The following is a 25,016-nucleotide window of genomic DNA, read 5'->3' on the forward strand; positions in this document are numbered from 1 at the left end:
TCACAAGGTTTTAAAACTGGAAGTTTATCAACTATGGACTTTTGGGGCAGATTTTTCCCCTAAGTTATTTTTGTATCCCTAGTGCAATATATAGTGCTGGGTAGGGCAGATTTGATGACGTTTTCAAATGGCTATTAATGCTTGCAGAGATTGATCACAGTTCATAGGACTAAACTAGTTTTTTAAAAAGTTGTGCGTGGACTATTTTAGGTACTTGTTATTGAGTGAAGTGGAACTCACAGTGACCCTGGGAGAGAGCAGACTGTCCCCAGGTGTTTCAAGGCTGTTCCTCGAACAGAAGCAGATGCCATGTGCCTCTGCCGCAGACCAGCTGGTGCAAACCGCTGACCTTGTGGCTAGCAGTCAAGCACTCAACCACTGTGCTAACAAGGTGACTCAGTTTTTAAATTGTTTTATTGCCATATAATTTCATAGACTATAAAATTCAGTGGTTTAAGTAGAGTTGTACAATCATGGCCATAATCAAGTTTATTAATATTATTTTAAAATGCATTATTAATTGGGAGTTAATACATACATTATTCCATAGTTCAATCACATCAAGCAGACTTGTACAATTGCTTCTACAATCAGTTTCCAAACGTTCTCTTTCTTCCTGGACTCCTGGACAATGTCTCCCTTTAGGACCACCCCCACCCCAGGGTCCCCTGCCTCGAAACCCTTATTCTACTTGCTGTCTCTATAGAGGCATCAGTGCTGAGTTTCATATACTGCAAAAGACGAAAACATACAACACAACTTCAAGAGGATGACCTCCGATGACGTAACACCCTGATGTGCACAAACAAAACAAAACACAACAAAAACACAGAAAATGTTGAAAACCACATCAGGTCCAGCATGATCAGAGGGAGGATCAACTGACAAGGTTTTAACTGGTCAAGTCAGGTGTATGGCTTTGATCTTCTACACTCATCTCTCCAAGGCCCTCTGTTTAGTCACCCCTCTCCTCCCCTCCCTCAACTGTGGATGGAGGGAGTTCACCGAGGCGTGTTTCTTATCTGGTTCCCACAAATGACTCAAAGGCCCCCACTGCCATCCATAGCCTTCTGCACACTGGATTCGCACAATTTAGCCTCTGATACCAATCCCTCCTTTCACTTCAGATTATATTATATCTTATATTATATCTATTATAATATATATAAGAATATATTATATATTATATTCCAATCCTTTGGTGACTGATGATGGTGTGCTTCTCCCATGTGGACTTAGTTGACCTTTCACTTAGATGGCTGCTTGTTTGGAGACAAGCCTTTAAGAGGCAAGGGAAAATGGGGGAAGGAGGGGGGGGAGAAAGGGGAAACTGATCACAGTGACCTACTTATAACCCCCTCCCAGGGGAATGGACAACAGACAAGAGGATAAAGGGAGACATCGGACAGTGCAAGACATGGAAAAATAATAATAGTTTATAAATTATCAAGGTTCATGAGGGAGGGAGGGAGGAGGAGGGATGGGAAAAATGAGGAGCTGATACCACGGGCTCAAGTAGTAAGAAAATGTTTTGAAAATGATGGTGGCAACAAATGTACAAATGTGCTTGACACAATGGATGGATGGATGGATTGTGATAACAGTTGTATGAGCCCCCAATAAAATGATTTAAAAAAACAAGACCCCAGACACTATTTTATCCAATAGCGGGCCACCATCTAATTTTTTCGCCACATTTTTCTACAGCACCTCTATCTTCTGTGTTCCCTTCCTGAGGGTGAGTATTGAGCAGGGCCATGATGTAAGAACTAAGTGTTCTTAAGTTGGAGCTAGGATTTAGTGTGAGCCTCAGACCCATTCCTGGACCTATGTTTTTGTTTGTTTGTTTGTTTTCTGTCTTTGGCTCCCTTTCATAACCATCTCCCTGCGGCACCACGATCTTCCTTTACTGCTGCCTTTTTTAGCCCCTGGTACTAATTTTTAAAGCCCAGTTGAGAGGGATACTGGGCCCATGTAGGCTAACACTGTGTCGCGGTACCTGAATTATTCACTTGTACAGAATCAGTCCTTGTGTGGCTGTGTGCTATTTACACACACAATAGGGGATAATTGTCAGTGATTTATAATAATCATTACTGAGAATGTCAGTCACAGGGTTTCCGGAATCATATACGTCATACTACAGCATGTAGGTCATTGATGGAGCAAGACCATGTTTGTCCGCTGACCAACAGCTCAACCACTCAGTGGACAACAACCCCTCCCCCTCCCTTGATGATTTGACCCCGTTATGAGGTGCCCTCCAGCCAAGTAACCTTCAGAATACTTACCTAGAGCAGTAAATGGTGGATGGTCCATTGGCTCCAGTCAGGCTCTCCACCAGCCAGCAGGCTGGATGCCCTACAAGCCTGAGCTTGTGCCCATCCTGCTGCTTGTTTCCACGGCACGGGACTCACACAGTGTTTGTCCTTTTGTGATTGACTAACTTCACTCAGCATAATGTCTTGCGATGTCTCATGGCTATTTTTAGGGATGCCTAGTATTCCACTGTATGTGTACACCAATGTTTTCTAAATCCAACTTCCACTGATGGGAATGTAGGCTGTTTGCAGCTACTTGCTATTGTGAACTGTGCTGCGATGAACATGGGGAGCAAACGTGTATTCGGGATATGTTTCTTATTTCCTTTGGGTATATGCCCAGTAATGGTATCGCTGGGTCATAGGGTAGTTCAATTCCCATCTGCTTTAGGAATTGCCATGTCACCTTCCACAGTGGCTGTGTGTATTGACAAGCCCACCAGCAGTGGATGAGCTCCATTCTCACCACAGCCTCTCCAGCATTTGCCATTCTCAGTTTTAAAAAATTGGGCTTTACCATTATGAGTATTAGATGGGATCTCATGGTGGTTTTGACTTGCATTTCTTGATGGCCAGTGACTGGGAGCATTTCCTCATGTGTTTATTAGCCATTCGAGTGTCATCTTTTATGAATCTTCTGTTCAGATCCTTTGCCCACCTTCTCAGAGGGTTATTAATATTTTTCTTGGTGTAGGCTTATCACCATAATCAATTTTAGAACATTTTCCTCATTCTTGTAGTTATTAGCTCCCCATTCCCTCTAATCCCCACTGCAACAATCCTTAAGAAACTCCTAATCCAGTTACTGTCTTTATAGATTTACCTACCCTGGATTCTCATATAAAGCTAATCATATGGACCCCACTCCCAAATAACCCAAGAAAAATAGCATCGGAAGAAACCTCAATCTAAAGGCAGCAGAAATAAGAACTAGGACAAATCTAAAACAGATCAAAAGGGAGAACAAACCATAAGGGGTCACCTCACTTTATCTGTATGAATCTAGCTACATCAGTTTTAATCCACTTTCAATGTACTCTTGTCAAGGAGCAAGGTAATTCACACCCCTAGTGACCGGTCAGAGGGGACTTGTCGGAGGCTTAGTCCACATGGGGATTCTGCACATGGATTCTGCGCTGGCACTGTCATCCAGAGCCTTCTGCCAACTGAGCGCTCAGAATTTTATTACTGACAATCCTCAGATCGCACAGGCTGGTGTGCTTCTTCCGGGTGGACTTAGCTGATATGTTATTTAAATGGCTGCTTGTTTTAAGACAAGCCTTTAAGCCCCCAGACAATATTGTGATAGCGAGGCGCCATCTGATTTCTTCTCCACAGTTTGCTATGGCACCCCTATCTTCAATAGGGCTAAGTCATAAGAATAAATTGTTCTTAGAACAGAGTTTACGATAAAGTGCAAACTCAAAATACGTTATCTATATATTCATTCATATATAATACATCTTTCTGTCATCTAGCTATCTACCCTGATCCATTTTAGAGACATTGGTATAATTTTACTGGGGAATACTATCAATGATCCCTTGAGGACATATGGTAATTTTATTGATAGTATCGTGAATCTAGGCAATGGCATAGAATTTAAAACAATGTTGAGAAAAGCAGAGTATACGTGTATAGGACAGGTTTTTACACTAAAATATGTGGATTGTTGACTTGTACAGATTACAAAATTTAATGACTGGGCATTATATACGCAAACAATGAGTTAAAGATGGGGCAAAGCTTTCAGTAATGCTCATTCACTAAGGCAGAACTGCCTGCCGGACTAATGCAAGTCATAAGAGAGCAAAGAGAGCATGACAAGAGTAAGTGGCCAGCTTAAACGGCCAATGATGGCAATTTGAATGCCTCAGTGGCACCTAGCAGCAAGTCTTGAGTCAAATACAACAGGGCTATTTGATTCGGAAGGACTGTCACTGTGATGCACACACAGGTAAGGGAACTGAGACTTGGGTTCACTTCCAAATTCATCTCGACCCCACAGGACCGAGTCGGACTGCCTCAGAGGAGTCCAAGATGCAGCCGGCCTCCGCTTTCCCTCAGGGGACTATGCATGGGTTCAAACCCCGACCTTTCGGTCAGCCAAACCTTTAACCAGTGCACCGCCATGCTCCTTGGTTAAATGTATAAGCAAACCAATTCCCACTCAAAGTGGCATCCCAGGACAGCAGAAATGCTCCGTAGGGCTTCGGAGACTAGATCATCATGGGCGGCTCAGACCACCTTTCCCTTGTAGAGCTGCTGATGGGTTCGAACCACTTTTTACTGAGCAGCCCGTGCTCAGTCCACTAGGGCTCCTCGTTAAAATGCCCAGCCCCTCAAACTCCAGCTCCGTTCCCATCAGGAAAATATATTTCCCCATCAAGCCAATGCTCTACTGTGCCCTTGCCCCTTCTCTTTCTCCCTTTCCTGTACCCTACCCTGCATTCAGGACTATTTTAAACCTGTTGTTGCCATCTGTAACATCACTTTTAAACCTGTTTACACTGACGTGATTGTGCGATCCTGCCCCACAAGCTTGACAAGTGTCTCCAGACTTGATGCAGTCTTGCAAACCATATGCTGTCCTGAGTCGGGATCAACGCAGTAGGGTTTGATTTCATGCACGCATATGGAGGTTCCCCACCTCTCCCATAGCTTTCTAGGCACAGTGTAAAAGGCTAGACCTGCACAATATTATTTCTGCCTGTTTCCCCTCCAATTTAGCTTCTGGTTTTCTCTACGTTGAAGTTGTTTACCTGTTTACCTAATTGGTCTTAAATGTTTTGTGTATAAATGTTTTCTGAAATAGTTTAGCTTGGTCTAGGAATATCATTTAAAACTGATAATGCTACATAAAAGTCCATTTCTGAATGAACTGAATGAAAAGCAAGCATCAGAGAGTTAGGGTTTATTGTGCCAAGCTGGCTGAAAAACACACGTGGGGTTAATTGAAGGATAGAGAGATAAATGGCTGGGTGAGCCTTGCCTTTCTGGTTCTCGAGTCTCTTGCTCTCTGATGATCGGACCAGGGTGCAGCTGCCTTAGCCAATTCCCTGCTTCAGCTGGCAAGGCTCACTTCCTGCAAGACATCGCTGAGAAGCTTCATGGACCTACCCCGATGCAGCCCTGGGTGCTGGAGCAGCCGTGTGGAGACTCCTGCCAGTGCTGAGATGCTTACACATTCACTGACTCAGCTTTCCTCCTGCAGTCAGTGTCACTGCCTGTGTTTTGTGAGAGGGAGGACTTCGTAGATCACTGTTGGACATACGGGCTAGTGTTGAACTTATGGGCTTGGACAGCACTGAGTTGGGATGCTTTCTTAGTGTACACTTACCTTTTATATACAACTGTCTCTTATACATATATGAGTTTCTGTGGACTTGTTTCCCTAGTTTACCCAGACTAACACAACATCTAAAATGAAAATCTTATATTGTTAAAAATGAAAAAAAAAATCCTTGATAGGTGACTTGGAATATCAATCAAACACACATTGTAACTTCTTGGAATGAAGTAAGAAAAACCATAACATACTTTTACTTCAGTGTAAAAATCAATTTATTGTACAATTATACAGAATGCTTTTTATCTATGAAGAAAAATGGCTTCTCTTGTCTCCCTGCCCATCCCAATCATGATACCATGTTCTTAGGATACACGTACCCGCAAAGTAAACAAAGCAGAACAAAAACCCTGGCCTCCTCCTTGTCCAAGTAAGGAAGCCTCCAGAACATTCGTAAACTGATCAAGGAACACCAAAAAGTACCAGAACGATCTCCCTCCTCACGAAATGTTGCTCTGCCCATCACCGCAAATGCCATTTTGCCCTAAGTAGAAATAAATACTTCCTTGATAGGTTAGAAAACCCTATTTGATTCCATTCAGTAGATATTCCATTTTAATGTGCTGGTTTAAAAATTTGGGAGGATAGATAGATAAGCTTATAGTATTTATCTAAGTGTTTTCATTCCCATGAATATGAGGAAATGTATTTGTGAAAATCATTTCCTTTTACCATATACAGACCTGTCATTTTTATATAGTCCTATTTTAGGAAAACCACATTAAAATAAAACACTGCTTTTTAGAGTTATAACACTTACTGGGGGATTAAATATTTACCTGATTCCGGTTTTTTGTAGCTTAAGATTTCAAAGCTGTGTGTGTGTATTTTTACCAGCCCTTGAATGATTTAAAGTTGTAAGTTTTTAATTAAGCTTCATGAGAATGAAAGCCCAGTTTGGAAATAAGCTCCTGAAGCCTCTAACTCCACCTGGGGCAGTAAGTTAAGGGGATCAACTGCCCCTGATTTCGCTTTGATCCGAGAGGATTCAAGCTGCCTTGCTCTGAAGCTGTGGGGTATGTTGTCATCTTCAAATGCTGACCTTCCCTCCTTGCTAAATAAATACAGAGCAAATGAAAGCCCCTTAGACGGCAGGTCCAGTGCGGAGTGGCGGAACTTTAGGGCCATGTGGCGGCTCAGAGTGAATGACCAGTGATGTCTGTCTCCTCTCTTAAATCTTGTTTTCACTTGGAATTCACTTTGGAGATACATATGCTTTAGCCTGGGACCTCAAAGGGAACTCGAGTCTAGGTTTCCCAAGGGTCTTTCTCCCCTAGCCCAACCTGCAATGTGCCCAGATTGACATGAGCCCTTGTTTTTCCAAGACCTGCTGGGAGAGCGGAGTACACCGACTGCAGTACCAAAGTGACACCAGATGGAGGTGGTGAGCAAGCCAGTTTTAGAAAACTTGATTAGAAGAAGACGTAGAGGAGTAAGGGGGCATCAGACAGGGAGATGTCTGCTCAGTAGAAAGGAGTGGACCAGAGAAGGGGGTCCTGAGACTACATGGAGAGTGAGTCACCTTTCAGAACGGCAGCCAGGATCCTGAGAAGGGAGATGTCAGTGAATTAAAAGTTACCAGTTTGTAGCTGCAGCTCAGAAAAAAAAAATGGCAAGAAAGGCAGAAAAGCATCAGGAAACAACTGCAGGCTGTTGGGAGGGTGGGAAATGCCCTTTCTGGGTTGACAGGGTGGGATCTATATTCTGGCCGGAAACTTTACTTGCAACAGGAGGTGGTTAAGAAGATCCAAGTTGGCAAGTCTCATTTTACAGAGTGTACGTTCATCATCTTATCTCAGCAGAGACTGTTCCCATAACAGCAAGTCATCAACAGCTGGGGTGGGAGGCCGTATTCCCCAGTGCCCCGAATCAGCAGGGAGCGGGTGGGCTGCGTGCCCCAAGTTGGCACTTTTCACGGTGGCTGGGGGTGGAATGTGCCCAGAGTACACCGTCATCTTTCACTTCCCGCTTCCCAAAATCTACATAACCTGCAAAGAGCTGGGGCAGTTGTTTGGGAACTCACAAGTGGGTTCGTCAGAAACAACTGACAAATTCCGTATTGATTCTTGTCCCCATCGCTGTTCATTTTAAGGGAGGGGCATGTCAGAACGCAGTCCTGGACGGGCAGTGGAAAGGCAGGTGCAGGGCTGCGTTCGCAGCGAAGCAGCAGCGGCTGACCGCCACAGGAGGCGGACGCCTAGCTGAGCGAACCACAGCAAAACTGGGCACCGTTTCTACCCAGAGCCCCTGAGCTGGGAGTGCTTGTCAGGGAATGCTTTCTGGTTCGTTTTAGAAAAATGAAACCCACAGAATAAAAAATACACATTTCATCACCACAGCACCAAGTTTAGAATCAGCGGTGGCCGTGGGAATTTGATAGACAGGTTCTGGCTTAAGAGAGTGGGTTTGCTAGATTCCTGTCTTCCATTTATGATTCCGTGTGCAGGTGTCCCTCGCTTGGTTCGGGTCAAGCAGGCGGTCTGAGCGCGTACTCTCCGCACTGGCAACTATGCTCCATGTAGATTAGAACACACCTGTGTGTTGGGAGGAGGAGACTTTAACATTTGGGTGTAAACATTTTAAATCTGAACAAAACTCCTTATTTAAAGACTTGCTGTTGGGGGTCGGGGGATGGGGGAAGTAGCTCCAGGTTACTGGCTTTGCATGTGTCTAAGGCGGTGTAGAACATTTTTTTTTTAGGTGGGGGGGGGCGCTGTTAGAGGGAGGACGTGCAGGGAGAGAGGGAGGGGGCAGGGGAGGGAGGAGCGGCACCGGTTCTGAGGTCCACGGAGCCCAGCGGCATCTCAGTGCTGACCAAAGCGTGCGGTTAACGAGCTACCCTAACATAACAGCCATATATTAATACATTCTGGGTACAAATGATTTAGAAACGCAAACGAAATTAGTTTATGCTAAATGTGTGTAACTTTCAATTCAGTCTTTGCTTTAAAACAAGCGAATCCACGAGGCTCCTGCGTGGGCATTTCCTGCTGGTCCGTTTCACTGCACTTTCTTGTTCCTCGCCGTCACTCCATTAGTCGCAGGGACGTGGGCCTTGGAAAAGCCGTTTTTGGTTTCTTTCGCTGCAGATGGCTCCTCCACAACTCTCTTCACTGGCGTTTTCCGGTATGTCTGTTGGATGTGGATATTATGGGGGTGGGGACGAAAAGAATTCTTTAATGAGAATTAATGTCTAATGTTGCATACAGTAAAATGACACATGATCTCGCGGGGTGGTTAGTGGGTGGCCTTTCTCATGAGAAATCGTGCCTGTTTGGTGATATAACCGTTTTTCAAACACTGCTTAAAAAGATAAGAACAGGTTGAGACTCAGGAGAGGCGGGCACAGACTTCATCGACAGGTTGTTCCTTTCACCTGGTCTACTTAGGCGCACCTTGGTGCATCAGCCAACCAGCATTTGAAGTCGCCTGCATTCGTTGCGTACTTGGGAAAGATAAACCATTCAAAGCAGAACATTCCAGTGGGAAACTGCTGTTAGTTTACAAAATTAGTAACACATGTCGTGCTATAAGGCACCATCAAAAGCCTGGCCCAGACTGCCAGTGCCTGCCAGAAACTGCTCTCCAGCGCTGCTGCGGTGCCTCATCAGGCGGGAGAGTGGAGAACCCTTTACCTCCCAATTCAAATCTCAACCCCAAACCAAGCGCCAGCTGAGCAGCAGTGGGGTTGAAAGAGCCTCAAAACAGCTGCGCTACCAGAGTGGGGTGGGGCAGGGTCCAATCAATCACCGATTCTCCGCAAGGGCGGCCGCCTGCCTGCGCGTCTCCCTCTGATCTAACAGGGCTGCTCTGGGTCAAGGCCACTCAGTGGCCATGAGCTTGGTTTTCTTCTCCTGACTGCTTTTCTCCTCGTGGTTTTTTCTTCTGCATTCAAAATGGTCTCCCTAGATGCACAGAGCATAATTGCTCAGAAAAAAAGTATGTTTCCATTTTGGTGAGTTTTGATCGTTTTTTTAGCACGGAGGTGAGGGGTGGGGGATGGGACCAGAGGTGGGTGGGTTCTGGACTGGTTTGGTTTTCTGAAATCATTAACTCTGGGAGCTGAGCAGGAAGCCTCATTTCTATTCTGCTTCATTCCAGAGTTTAAACATTTTCACAATAGCGTCAAGCAAAGGTCAAGACAGAAACTATATATTCAATTTCTAATTTCAGAGCCCTGGAGGACTGGGCCTTGGGCAGCTAACTGCAAGGTTTTGGGTCAAACCTACCAACCGAGCTGAGGAAGAAAGCCGAGGCGCTCTGCTCTTAAAGGTTTCTAGTCTTAGAAACCATCTCCAGGCTCGCTGTGGGTGAGCACTGGGTTAGGTGGGGTTTGATGTTTCCACTGGAGCCCGTGGGCCGTGCGGTCCAAGCTTCCAGTGCCACTGTCTACCGTGCTGGGCTGCATGCCAGGTCCCTGTTGTACCACTAACCCCCAAACAACTCTCTCTGAACAAATGAGCGCTTTCCCCTGTTAGCACTCATTCTCTTATGGCTTTGCTTCGGCAAGTGCTTATTTCTTAGAAGGTAACTTTTATCTCGAATACAAGACCGGGTCTAGCCAGTCCAAGGTCAGAACTTGGTAGAAAAACACCAGGGGTTAACTTTCAGCAAATGAAATCTGAACAAGAAAGCATTCCTTGTTTGTCTGAAGAAAAAAATACAGTTGGATACACTGTTGAAAGTCCTGTTTTGAATTCATACTCTCATTCCTCCCCCCCCCCCCCAAGAGCGTTGCTTTCCCCAGTCAACGCAGGGGAGCAATTTAAAATCTACAGCCACCTGAGGCCTGTGTTCTGCTGCGCTTTCGGTCCTTGTACAAGAGAGCCCATTGAGGAGCGCGTCATGACACTGTCCTCATTTACGTTGTCAATTAAAAGGAAATGAGACTCGATAAGGGAACGTGCCTTTTGCCCACTGGCTTCTCTGACAGCAGCCCCCTCCCCACGCCCTATGGCCCAGGCCCCAGTAAGCAGAGTCTTCAGCATAACACAGTTGCTACAATGGGAATAAAAGTTTCCTCCAGTTACTGAAGCCCACGTTTGTCTCCATTCACCTGAGGTTCACGGCTCTGTCTGACTGGACACAGTGTTTAACTCTTAGGTATTACACTACGGTTGCATGGAAATCAAGAACTATTTGAGAAATGTTTATATGCAAGCCCTGAAAAATGTTTAGTAAAATGCCCACTGAATATGAACGGTGGCGGTTAGCCTTTGAGGAGGACTGTGGGGAAAAGAGTTAGAAAGGCAAGTTTCACTCTCTACCCTGTGCACCTCCGCCGTCCGTGTATCTCTAGCAAAGGTGGGGCAGGCCACCGATCGCCAGGAGCCAGAGCTGACTCAGCGCACCTAACAAAACCTCACATTTTTATTTATTTTTTTGCTATTTAAAAAAAATCATTTTATTGGGGGCTCGTACAACTCATCACAAACCATACATACATCCCTGTGTCAAGCACATTTGTACATTTGTTGCCATCATCGTTTTCAAAACCTTTTCTTTCTACTTGAGCCCTTCATAGCAGCTCCTCCTTTTTTCCCCTCCCGCCCTCATGAACCCTTGGCAGTTTATAAAGTATTTTTTCATGCCTTGCACTGTCCGATGTCTCCCTTTACCCCCTTTTGCCTGGTGTCCATCCCCCTGGGAGAGGGTTATATGTAGGTCATTGTGATCGGTATCCTTTTCTCCCCCCATCTTCCCTTTCCCCTCCTGGTGTGGCTACTCTCAATATTGGTGCCAAGGAGTTTAAATGTCTTGTTTTCCCTGTGTTTCCAGCTCTTATCTTTCCCCATGTACATGCTCTGGTCTAGCCAAATGTGTAAGGTAGAATTAGGTTCATGATAGTAGGGGCGAGGAAGCATTAAAAAGCCAGAGGAAAGTTGTATGTTTCATAGGCTCTACACTGTACCGACTGGCCCGTCTTCTCTCAACGACCCTTCTGTAAGGGAATGTCCAATTGCTTACAGATTGACTTTGGGCCTCCACTCCGCCCTCCCCACTCATTCACATTATATTTTGCTTTGGGTCTTTGATGCCTGATCCTATCGACACCTAATGATCACACAGGCTGGTGTGCTTCTTCCATGTGGGCTTTGCTGTTTCTCAGCTAGATGGCCACTTGTTTATCTTCAAGCCTTTAAGACCCCAGATGCTATATCTTTGGATAACTGGGCACCATCAGCTTTCTTCACCACATTTGCTTATGCACCCGCTTTGTCTTCAGCGATTGTGTCAGGAAGATAAGCATCTCAGACTGCTGGATTATTATAACAAAGTGTTCTTGTGTCGAGGGAGTACTTGAGTAGAGGCCCAATGTCCACCTGCTTCCTTAATATTAAACCTATAAATATATGTACATAGATCTATTTCCCCATCATCATATAAAATATATTTATATATGTATATGCCTGTGTTTAGATCTCTATAAATGCCTTTTGCCTCATAGCTCTTTCCTCTATTTCCTTTAACTTTCCTCTTGTCCTACTATCATGTTCAGTCTTCATTTGAAAACCTCAAATTTTTAATCAATAAAATTAAAGGACAGCATGTAGAAGCACACACTCAATTGGGTTTGAGGACAGGAAGTTACCCTCACTCACCTGGACATAGAAATTCAGGAACAGAAAGACTAAGGTAAGCATGTAGGAAGACTGGAAGAGGAGACACCCAAAGGGGAAGCCGCAGGGCTTGACGACGGCGCTCATGGTGTGCGTGATGGTGAGCACAAACTGGATCTGTGAGGGCGGCGGGAAGGCGTTAGTGGGCGGGGACCCTCGGACCAGGGCTCACAGTCACAAAGCCACTATGAACTCTTAAAACAATTAGAAATCAACAACCTACATTTGACATGAATAAAACCAGTAAGAAAACAGTGAAGCCTATGGTTCTATACAACTTACTTGAAATTTTACTAGTGAGTATTGAGTCAGAGTAGGAGCCCTGGTTGGTATGGTATAGCGGTTAGGCTATGGGCTGCGATACTCAGGTTTGGCAGTTCAAAACCATCAGGCAGCTCCAAGGGAGAAAGACTGGGCTTTTCTACTTTTTAAACCGTTTCAGTCTCAGCTATCCACAGGGTGTTGCTATGTGCCAGCATTGACTCAGCGGCAGGGAGTGCATAACTGAGTAAGAGTACCCCAAATTAACATAAATTAACATAGGTCTGGCCACATGAGATGGCGGTTATGCTAAGGTCTGACACAGAAGTAACTTCTGGATAGTGAATGTAGCCTGTGTTTCCTGTACCTCAACCCGCATCCTGAGAAAATTACTTGTAAACAATTTCAGAGAACAATGTGGTTTTGCCCCCTGAATACGCAATGTTCAGGAAAACTGTCCAAAATAATTCTCAGGGCAAGCACTTACTCAAGACAGTCTAAAATTATGCCTGTCCTTCCTGTAGTCTTGCAGAAGGGGCTCATTGGCCAGATGCACTCAATTTAATGACTACTTTGTAACTAAATTGCTCAGTGGAAACTCTTGCTCTGTAAACTTTCATCTACACAATTAAAAAAGACAACAAACTCCAGTTTAGAAGTGTGCGCACTACCCTACCAGTCAGTACTCATCCAATTTTGTAGCCATTACCTAAAATATCAACCAGTGGCTGGGTTTTTGTGGATTTTTTTCTGTATTTTCTTGTATAAATTCCCTGAACTTTCCTCTCCTTGGGTTATTTCGTTTAGAATCTTCTGGTCCTTCTGATTTGCAATTTGCAAATTTTCTTGTCTCTCAATAAAAGTTTGTTACTTTTCATGTTAACCAGACATTAACTGTTTTGCTCCCACCATTTCATAGGATTTCTCATTAATTTTCTGATGGGAAAGTGGCAGTTACTCAATCTTAGATGAAAAAGATTTAAATAGATAAAAACATTTTATCTACATTTCAAAATAAGGCATTTTCTAAAAATAACCAAAGTGGATACACAAAGAGCATTTTAACACAAGTGTAATTTTTGAAAGGCCATTTTTAGGAAAAGGAAATAGAAAAACACCAGGCAGCTTCATCACCTATACGAAAACTCGGATTTCTAAGAAGACTGATTTCTGCTCTCCGCCCCCATCCTTGAGCATGTTCCGATGTTTCCACACGAAGAATTTAAAGTAAGGTTAACATACCAGTTGAGCCTGTGTGAGGTATTTCTTCCACCAAAGGTACTTGTGCATAGATGGAAACACAGAAAGCCCATAGTAGGAGTACATAAGAATGTGGATAAAGCTGTTCAGCGTTGGTCCAAAGAAACCTATAAAAATACAGTGTGAAAATTACTAGTACTCTAGAAAGTGAGGCTGTTCACTTTTCTTTGCCAAATGAGATGATCCCTGTGCAGCGAGGCGGAACATGAATGAACAAACATCACAAAAGCCACACGGAGACATCTCCTGGACGACTGTGCTGCTACTGTAAGATTTGGCAAAACCCCCAGAGAGAAGGGTGAATGGGAGATAGTTTTCAGTCACCGGGCCAACCTGTTCAGTCAGAATGCCAATCAAACAGGTTGGGACTCTAGCTGTCTCTTACCCTCAGTGAGTGCGAGAAAGGGGGGAAAGAAATGATTAAAGAAGATGGGTAGTGGCTTCTTTAACAGAGCCGTTACTGATTCTAACTGTGAAGACATCCATCCTTCAGTCCTTGGCTGAACAGGGGGCTAGCGAGAAAGCACGTTATTCCTCCTCCTAATTAAGTCATTCTACCTACAGGGACCTGGGGACCAGGAGATGCTGGGCAGAGGGAGAGCAGATGGGCGAGCAAGAAGGTCCACAAAGACGGGGGAAGCTGGCCTGTGGCGAACTGGCCAGTGAGGCCTTCCCAGTGGCCGGTTCATTTCATGATTTTTGGCAGAAGAGATCAAACAGCTAATATTAGGATCCTTGCTGGGCCAAGCTGGGCTTCCCCTGTTCCTGCCACCAACCCTCCGAAAAAGACTCTCATCACTGCGGCCACTGTGAGTGAATGGGGCCCACGGGCGGCTCAAACAAGGGCCATGTCCCTTGTTGGGTCAAGTGACGGTGTGGTGAGATGTGAGAGAAGTGTTATTTGTTGCCAGTAGAGAACTCGGTGTTGTGAGGATGAAATCAGGATAGTGTGTAGTTCTTGGAACAGCCTGGCTCAGGGGTGGTACCAAATGTTCGCTTGGGCGGTACGCTGCCTCATAAGGCAGAGGAGAGCATGGAGTTAGAACACCTGTCTTGGATACATTACTTTGAGTCTGTAAAAAATCTCCAAATGTATGTATGCATTGTGATAAGGGTTGTATGAGCCCCCAATGAAATGATTTTAAAAAGTGATACCAAATACAGTAAAACAAAACAAAAATTAATTTTCAGATACTTAATGATCTGTAACTACTGACATAAACATGTACTATGTGTTTTCCTTTGCTGTGGACTACTGCTGATAGTCTTCCTTAGACGTGAACTGCAGAAGCAGCTTCAGAGAGCTATAACAAGCGTCTCTCTGCCCATTGCCCCCTCACGCGGTGGTTCTGACTGTGCCCTCCCAGTCACTGACAGCCAAATCTCCTTTGCTTCCTTATTGCTTCATCGCTACAAGAAACTCACTTTGATTTGACCTGCTGTGACTTTTTTCCATTATTCCAAATTCAGGACATTCTAAAATTATTGGATACATCACAAAGAGTTTCTCTCCCTGGTTTAGCGTTGCTCAAACTCCAGTTTGTAGCTGATGGATTAGTGCACCGGGGAATATAATGTGGTGAATGTTGTCATCAGTTTTTAGAACAAATGGAACAGAATTAACCAATAAACAAAGCCAAACAACAACAAAACCAGCAGCAGCAAATAGTACTCTTTCAGGAACATTTCTTGGGGGTCATGTTTTAAATTACATTTACTTGATGATTACTGAAGAAGTGAGTTTCTTTACATGTTTATTCACCATTGAAGGAATTTCTCTATAAGTTACTCTCTACAGAAACATTTTCCTAGTGTTTGACCAGTCACTTAATTACTAATATATAAGAGGTCCTTATGAAAAATACTAATGACAGTTGATATTCCTGAAGCTCTCCCTTGTCTCCTATTTGTAAGATATCTCGATGTGCAGAAGTTTTGTTATGTAGGAAAGCACATTCCTTAATTGCTTCGTACACACAGAGGCACGTGGGTCGTGATAGGCAATGCATTCCTTTTAGAGCTCTCTTAAAAATAAACACTAAAGAGAAAGCCACTGATGTAATGGATCACAGAGAGGTGTAACCTTAATTTTTCAAAATCAAAATTTTCTCAGGCCCTAAAGATGGAGGCCCCCCAGTCTGTGGCCAGTGACGTGGTGACTGTGGAAGAAGGTTCCATCTGTCCACAGCAGCACGACAGCTGCTGGCCGGGGGCACTCTGTGGGGGGTCTGTGTTCTCAGCATCTGACCATCTGCCATGAGGCAAAGAAAGTATTTTAACCATTTCATGTATTCTCAGGTTTGGCCCGTTATCAAAGGCTGGAAACTAGCCCACTGGCAGCAGGCCCTTCACTGTGGGCCCTGCCAGGGCATCCCTTCCTCGCTCCCTCATGCCCCCCACAGGGTCGCTGATAGGAGCCTGAAACAGTAACAGGATCACTTACTTTGCCCACAGGGTATCCAGTTCAGAACGCACCACCAGATGTTGAACATAGAGGCATGGTGATACACGTGGAGGAAAGTAATCTGACTGGTTTTCTTCCGCAAAACAAAGAAAATTGTGTCCAGGAACTCTATTAATTTGGAGAAGTAGTACCACCATAACACTTTAGCTACCTGTAAGAATTTTTAAAAGGAAAAAAAAAAGTTGATAAATAAAGATGTTGCAAGTGTCCCGTCCCTCAGCCATCCGAATGCCGCCTGCGCCTTGCTTGAGCCGCACTCGCTCCCAGACGCCCGAAAGCCTGTCAACTTGCCCGCCATCCTCTTTACCCACAACCACCTACCCTGCTGGAAGGAAGGGGGAGGCTTCTGATCAGCTTAGCCTTCTGCACACCCCGTTTGTGCTTGCTCATGCACCGGCCCTCCACTCTCTGCATCCAACAGTCCTTTCCCATTTCATGCCTGCCAGAGTGCCCTAGGCCACTTCCCCAGAGACAATTCTACCTAGAAGAGGCCCCATTCATCGCAGCAGAACTGTGCCTCTGGGTTTCTGACACTGCAAATCCTTAGAAAAGCAGATAGCCTCATCTTTAGCCCATGGAGTAGCTGGTGGGTTTGAACCACTGACCTTAAGGTTAGTAGCCAGCTACCAACTCCATTACACCACCAGGGTAGTTGATTCAGCTTGAGAGAGTTAAGGAACTCGTGAGGTGAAGCTCCAGAGAAAAGGGTAAAACAGGGTGACTGCTAGGCAAACTCATTTTGTCCTATTGATTATATTTCACATGCAATTATCCCTAACACAGGGGGAGACATTTTCTGTTTGTTATTTTTTTTGCCTAAAATGTCATCATCTTGCTTAATAAAATTAGTGATTTATTAATATCTAATTACCCAGGCCACATCACATTTCCCCAACTATCTTGGAAATGTCTTTTGTTTATTTTTACTTCAATATTTCATTAGCTAAGAAAAATGTTTTTAAAAGTATGTATGGGGGATGGAGGGGGTTAGGAGGCTGGCTGGAGGGGTGGGGTGGGAGGGTTGGAAGGAGGGGCAATGGGCCCCAGGGAATGTCTTTTATAATTGACCTGTTCAAATAAGGATCCAAACAAGGTCCAGCATTCATTTGTTTATTTGTCTTTTTAATTTTGTTTTGGTGAAATATATGGATACCTGGTTCTTTACGACAACATTTCAGTTGTTTCTCTTCCATATCGTCTGTAATTAGCTGTTAAATTCAGGGGTCCTGGTGGTGAGGTGGTTAAAGTGCTCAGCTGTTAACCAAAAGGTCAGGGGTTCAAATGCACCAGCCACTTTGAGTGAAGAAAGATGGGCAGTCTCTTCTGTAAAGATTACAGGCTTGGACACCTTGGGATGGCCCTACCCTGTCACATAGGGTAACGAGTTAGAATCCATTTGGTGGTAGTAGGTTTGGAATTTTGTTTTGTTAAGAAAGAATAAAGTTAATTCTAGTTATTTCCTATTTGAATTTTGGATCACTGGCTTTGATCTCTAACTTCATTTTTAATTGGTATCATTTTTCTTCTGTGTTTTAAGCATTAATTCCCAATGGTCTTAATATAAGAATGCAAGGGGCCTTAAAAGTTTGTGGAAACAACGTTGGCTGAGACCAGAAGACCTAAATGGTGCCCGGCTACCAACTGCTTGGAAAGGGGTCAGATTAGAAGGACCTGGGCAGAGTGGGAGAAAAGTGTAACAAGACCCCAAATAAAAAAAAGGCAGAGCTTACTGATTAGCTACAGATTCCTCGAGAACATGGTCCTTAGTCACTCTTTGGATCTGGAAATGAACTAATCCCAATTTCAACCAAAGGGGAACAATAATAGAGGGACACAGGCACACCAGAGAGTCATCAACCGTGTGAGACCCAAAGGGCAGCATTGACCCCAGGACCCAGTATCGCAAGGAGGAGGAATGCCAACAGGAAGCACAGAGAGGACATGGGGTCAATGGGTTACACGGAGGGATTGTCGTCAGTGAAATGAAACAAAATATGTATGAATTGTTGAGTGTAAAATTGATGATCTGCTCTGTATACCTTCACCCAATTCACAAGAAAAACTTCAAGAGGTTTTGTGGAAAAATGGAATTAAATGATAATGGAATTTTTCAATAAACTTTTGAAGGCCATTCATGTACTTAACGCTGCCCTATCATGTATTATTAAGTCTCAAAAAGTAATACGCACATATTAGTAACAATAAACACCAAAATAACCAAACCCACTCCCAGTAAGTAAATTCCAACTTATATCAGCTCTATTTAGGGTTTCCAAGACTGGAAATTTTCATGGGAGCAGACGGTCTCATCTTTCTTCCACGAAGTGGCTGGTGAGATTGAACTACCCGCTGTGTGGTCAGAAGCCCAATGCCCAACTCACAGTGCCACCACGCCTCCTTTTATTATTAACAGCAAAAAAAAAAATCACTGAATGCTGCTTGGACATAATCCACTAGGGGTGTCCAGTCAGAATTCTGTTAGAGAGTCACTTGAAACAATGCTTCTAAATCTCCGTGGAGCTCTTCCTCATTCTGCTCTCTAAGGCATCCTTTGTGTGTGCGGTGCCACCGCTGACGCAGCCGGTCCCACAGAGATGGGCATGTCTTATCCAATGCCAGCCCCTTGTTCACAGCTCAGTGAGAATCAGGTATCCATGTGCAGCTAATGGCTCACCCGGACATCAGCTTCGCCTGCACTGGTGAGATCCTGGCACTGCAGACTGTAGCCGCCTGCCCAACTGGAGCCAATGAGCTGCCCAGGAAAGAGCGAAATGAGAATGTCACCACGAGCATTTGGACGCAAGCCCGCCCGTTCATGGTCCGGACTGACCTCTAGTCAGGGGTTGAATGGAGACTGCTCAGAATTTGACTTGACCCTGTCCTCAAATTCTTATGAGTGAGCTTCAAAAGGCTCAAGGAAAATGAAATTAAAAGATCATGACATTTTTTCCCATGAACTTTCTGTATTACCCAAGGATCCAATTCTTGGTGCCGAACTGAAATTAGGAGTTCTTCTGAAGTAATACAGTTTTCTGCTTCTCGCTTTTTACATTAGTCAAAAGTAACAGAATTTAGGTATCATTTGCATAACTAAATATTTTATGTAATGAGTTGTCTAGCCCTATGTTTACATAAGGATAACATAAAAATAATTGAATGTCAAAAAGGTGCAGAAATGGCACCAACATTTTAGTACTATTTTACTGACTTACGTGTAAATATACTATCTGATCATCCCAAGTTTGTGAAACAGATATTTATTGCCATTTTCTAGAAATGAGACTCAGAGCTCTAACAGGCTCCTAAATCACATCTCTCCACTGTGTTTGTTACGTGGCAGCCCAACAATCCTGTATGGGATCAGTTGATGAATGTGGACCTTCCTCCTTCCTCTCAGAACCCAAGAGCTTCTCTAGAGTCTGTGCATCTTCCCTCATGTCTTCATCTCCAGCTCTCCGACCAAGGACTGGCACGCGGTGAGCCCGCAGTAAATATCAGAGAGCTAATGGTCTGCACAAGATGGCTGGAGGACGGTAGGGCAAGGATTACAATCTGGACCTCCGTTCCAGTCTAGTATTCTATGCACAGTGCCATGAGAAGATGACATTTGCTAATTCTACAAAAGAATCCTCCTCCCTTCTTTCTCCTTGTTACGGTTCTGGTAACCTACCCACTGCTATCAAGTTGAGCCTGACCCTCAGTGACCCTTTTAGGACTGGGTAGAAGGGCTTGTTTGGGTTTCCGAGGCTGTAAATATGCTCCATACATCTGGAGCAGTCAGTCTCGGCTTTCTTCCATGAAGCTGCTGGTGGGTAAACATTGCTGACTTGGGGTTAGCATCCGGAAGCATAACCCTCTAAGCCACAATTGTAGAAGCTTAAACTTCTAGAGACCAAGGCATAGGGCTTCGATTGACATTAGGTACTGTGTGCGAACAGCCGCCAGGTTTCTGCTCTCAGATGTGTAACAGTACAGTTCTGTTCAAGGACATGCATGGAACAGTGACACAAAACCAAACTCACTGGCATTGAGTCGATGCCGACTCACAGTGACCCCACAGGGCAAAGTAGAACTGCTCCTGTGGGTTTCCAAGACTCTGAGCCTCATCTTTCTCCCATAGTGGCTGGTGGTTCTGAACTGCTGACCTTGCAGTTAGCAGCTCAACTCGTAACTCAGTAAGCCGCCAGGGCTCTGTTTAACGCGGTTAATGTTGTGTGCGAAAACTACAGAGGCAGGGTCACCCTTGAATGTGGAGAGGGCAGAGCACGTCCTTGGCTCCCTGTGACATTCCCTCCTGTCTGGAGATTTATCCCAGCAGTCCCCATTTCTGTGGCATCTGGGAGAGCTACTTGATGAGACAGTTTTAACAACTGAACAGCAGAATTGAGCAGTAAAGCTACAGGGGCCTCTGCCTGTCTCATCCTGGGCCAATCCTAATTCCACAGCTGGGTTGGTGTGCACTTGCCATCCCATCTATATGTGGAAGAACACAAAACAAAGGGCCTTAAGGAGACGTGGCCTCAAGCACTGAAAAACATGTAGACTCCACCAGCCTCTCCCTGCCGCCCCCAGCGTACTCCAAGCCATTAACATCAGTGCTCGTGGAACTGGGCTCCTTCACGCAGGACTCTTGCTTCCATTCTTGCCCCTAGCTCATCCTCAACAGGGTGTGTAGTGGCCTGAGTGACCCATTCAAACCTTAATTGACAAGGAGTGACAGAGCTGAGTCTTGAATTCTGCATCCACTACACTCAAACTCGCTCCCCTCGGGGGCACTAGAGCTGCTGATGAGGCTTCCCTTTCCGGCGGGCCCTTCTGGTGTGGCTACTTCTTTAAACAAGCCAAGGAATAGTACTGTTCCATTTGCTATCCTGAGAAATTGACCACATCCATCACTGTCTATCTTGCAAGGACTTAGAGGGGACCAAAGGAAAGTTCACCTTGAGAAAGTTAACATTGAAATCCTCCTCCAGTGTCAGAAACCTAAGGTTGCCCATGTGGCTTCCGGACCCCAGCTCCCAGCTCTGACAAAGCCCACATTCCAGGGTTAGAATGGTGCCTGCTCATTCAAGGCGATGTCTAGTGACTGTCATCAGAACGGCACAAGTGTTAGAACAACTCACAAAATAAAATCTATATTAAATAAGCTGATATTTCAAAGCAAGGACTTGTTTCCTTTTAGACTTAACATCTACTAGGAAGAAGTCATTACTTGTCCCACTAAAAGTAAGCCCTTGTAGGAAGAATTTTATTTGAACTCTTCCCTAAAAAAGATCATACATTTTTTTTTGTTCCTTCTCTGTGTGTGTGTGTGTGTGTGTGTGTGTGTACTGGAGAAGACTCATTTAACATGTTTAGATTTTTCCCTGATATGACAGTAAAATAATCTTTGGCTTTCTAGACAGGTCTGTGGCTACTTGTTTTTTCTCTTGTAGGGCAGCCTTAGCTGAGCTGGAATGCCACTCAGACCTAGGAGGTGAGAGTAGAGAAACAGCTGGCTCGCTAAACCATTGCCACAGTGATGGGGGTAGTATGCAAGGAGGCTTCAAAAAGCTCATGAACAATTTCCATTACCTTTTAATGCCGCTTGTCCACTAATTTTTGACACCCCCCCTGTAATGCTTTAATACATTAGCATTTTTGTCAAACAAACTGCATATTGCAATCAACTTTAAAATTAGTGTTACTCAACAGCTGTCTGTTCTCAGACCAGCCATGTAGCCATTCTAAGGTTCATTATTATCGCCTGTAAAAGGAGACAATGGTAACACATGGTCTTTAAAGGCTCTGACAGATCTAAATCGTGATTCCAGAGCTTCCTGGAGGAATAAAATAAAGCATGTAAATAGTTCTTTTAAAAAAAAAAAAACAAAAACAACAAACTTGTATTGGGGGCTCTTACATCTCTTACCACAATCCACACATTCATCCAGTGTGTCAGGCACATTTGTACAAATGCCGCCATCATCATTTTCAAAGCATTCTCTTCCCACTTCCCTGATATCAGCTCCCCATTTTCCCCCTCCCCCCCACCCGCCCTCCCTCATGAACCCTTGATAAGTTATAGATTATTATTTTCATATCTTACATCGTCTTCCAACGCCCCTCACCCACTTTTCCATTGTTCGTCTCCCCGGGAGGGGGTATAAGTTGATCCTTGTGATCGATTCCCCTTTCTCCCCCTCCCATCCCCTCCCCTAACCCTCCTGGAGTCTCTACTCTCCTTGAAGTTCCGGGGTCTTGAAGGCTGGTTTTGATAGCAATCTTGGAGAGTTCTAGAATGCTCAGTTCAACTGCTCCTAACCTTTGCTCAGTTAGTGGAGGGCAGCTCTCGCGATGGGAACACTCACCTCTACCAGCATGTACCCAGAGAGAAGTGTGATTCCAAGGTTATACAAGGTGAGGATACCCCGGAGAGAGAGCGCAGGTCTATTCTTCATGTACTTGTTACCCAACCATATTGAAAGCAGGTAGATGACGGTAAGGAAAAAGGTAGGCAGGTAGGAGTCCAACATGAGCCATCCTCTGACCCGAGAATCTGAAAAGAAACACACACAAGTCTCTTCATTTGATCAAGTATTGCCACATGTATTTTATTGGTTCATGCCAAAGACAGCAAGAAAAAATAAAATCGATCATTAAGTAAACTTAATTGGGTTACAGGAGTTCAGAGGAAGAAGCAGTGGTTGGAGATAATTAAGGAAGGTTTTATGAAGCTAACAGGGAAGCCACACCAGGCAGGAAGGCAGGGTTCTTGAATGTCAACTTTGGAATAGCCACTGTGTTCATTTCTTCTAAACCGATGACTAGGAAGGAGGTGGTTGCCTGCGCCCACGTCTCCATCTCTCGGGCTCTCCTAGTCAGAGGCCAGCTTCTTGGTCTATCCCACTGTCTCTCACCAGGCTCTCTGTAAGCTGTGCCTCCACAGAAGGACTCCCATTTCTACCAGGGGAGTGTCTCCGCAAGTTCTAGCTGAAGCATCACTTACAAAGTGCTGCGATTTGTGATAGAGATGAGGCAGTGGGGAAGGGGCCCGTGTCTTCTTCATTCATGTGACTCAGCGCCGCTCGCACAGTGAGCTCCTCAGGACCTGCACTTGTCATAAATTCAAGCATGTGCCACCTCCTGATAGCCATCTCCACCTGCCAATCCCCAGACAGATGTGACCAACTCACTGCCACCGAGTGAACTCCAGCTCACAGCACCTCTACTGACGTTTCTGAACCTGTACCGGTGGGAGTGGCCGGCCTCATCTTCTGTGTCAGATGAAAGCCCTGCTCATCCTTTACGCCCGGGAGCAAGGTCCGCCTCGCGAGGGGAGCTGCTACCAACTGTGCTTTGAGCACCACAGCACTGCGGTGCCCAGCACAGTGAAACGGGTCATTTTGCACTGTACGCATTATAGCGAATATTTGTTGAACACTAGTTCAGTGCCAGGAACTGTTCTAGGGGCTTTTACATGGTTTCACTTATCACATGTACTCGAGTATAAGCCAACCCTAATATCAGCTGAGGTACCTAATTTTACTACAAAAACTGCATTAAACATGTGCTGAAAAACTCAGCTTCTACAGGAGTATATATGGTATTTAATCCTCAAAAATCACCCTATTACATAAGTTACATTACTTTTCCCAGTTTACATTTGAGAAACACTGAGCTACAGAGAATACAAATTAAGAACTTTCAGTAGATTGTCACCCGACCTCCTGCTATTTCCATGGTGTGGGTTAAATTGTGCCCCCACGCCCCAAAGACAGGATTGAGGTAACCCCCAGGTCACCTGCAAATGTGACCTTGTTTGGAAACAGGGTCTTTGCAGATGTAATCAAGTTAAGAGGAGGCCATACTAGAGTGGGGTGAGCCCCAAATTCCACGACTGCTGTCCTTTTAAAGGGAGATTTAGGCACAGGGGGACACAGAGTCCTAGCACACCCTAAGGAGAGGCACAGGGGGTGAGTGTTGGTTCCACAAGCCGAGGAATGCCGTGAATTGCAAGCACCTACTCAGCGCTAGGAGGGAGAGGCACAGCACAGATGCCCTCGCAGCACCTCCAGAGCTGTGAGACAATGCGTCTCTGTTGTCTGAGCTACCCATTTTATGCCACTTTGTTACAATAGGCTTCCCAAACCCATAACGGGGTTTAGTACTTACTTGGCTTCTAACAGTTTTAGATGTGTTAGTTTTACCCTCTCATCCAGACTCTCAGCCCCACGAGGCAGAGGTTGGACCCCACACATCTCCTCTCTCCATTCTAGCGAACAGCCAGGTAGTGCTGAGTGAAGAAGACGCTCATCAAACACATACCCGCGGGCCTCCACGTCAAGGGCGTATTGCAAGATGAACACAGCGCCTGCGCTTCTTCCTTTGCCGATGGCCTGTAAGTGCTTGTTATAGTTGGCAGAGACCACCGGGATTGTCCCAACCAAACTGTGGGGATAAGTACTGGCACCGACACTGGTTATCTTTGAGACTGGAAAACGGTCAGCTCTCTATGTGCCCAGGACACTATCCCTTGATGGTTCAAGTATCACACAGGAAAAGTCTGCAAACACCAGGGAACAACTAGAAATGTGGTAGGGAGCTTGTCAGCCTACGTGCCCCCTTGTCAGCTTTAGGAAAGGGATTCTTGGTGGCCTGGATATCAGACATCCTGTCACCGAGGAGGTCATCTGACTTGGTTAATGGTCAACTTTACAATCTTTTTGCTACAAGGAAATCTCTGCAACAAACGGCCAGCT

General features: G+C 44.9%; 1 protein-coding gene across 1 annotated transcript in view; it reads right to left on the reverse strand.

The window, feature by feature from the left end:
• Nucleotides 1–5,861: 5,861 nt before the first annotated feature.
• ELOVL2 (ELOVL fatty acid elongase 2) overlaps nucleotides 5,862–25,016 on the reverse strand; it is an 84,207-nt gene continuing 65,052 nt past the window's right edge. The window contains exons 3-8 of the mRNA XM_075532367.1: nucleotides 22,626–22,813; nucleotides 18,950–19,027; nucleotides 16,255–16,426; nucleotides 13,794–13,918; nucleotides 12,273–12,407; nucleotides 5,862–8,802 (exon numbers count right to left, since the gene is read on the reverse strand). Coding sequence (XP_075388482.1) covers nucleotides 8,671–8,802; nucleotides 12,273–12,407; nucleotides 13,794–13,918; nucleotides 16,255–16,426; nucleotides 18,950–19,027; nucleotides 22,626–22,813 — 830 coding nt within the window. The 3' untranslated portion in view covers nucleotides 5,862–8,670. The remainder of the gene's footprint in view (nucleotides 8,803–12,272; nucleotides 12,408–13,793; nucleotides 13,919–16,254; nucleotides 16,427–18,949; nucleotides 19,028–22,625; nucleotides 22,814–25,016) is intronic.

Source organism: Tenrec ecaudatus, chromosome 1 (genome assembly GCF_050624435.1).
Source record: "Tenrec ecaudatus isolate mTenEca1 chromosome 1, mTenEca1.hap1, whole genome shotgun sequence".
NCBI classification, from domain to species: domain Eukaryota; kingdom Metazoa; phylum Chordata; class Mammalia; order Afrosoricida; family Tenrecidae; genus Tenrec; species Tenrec ecaudatus.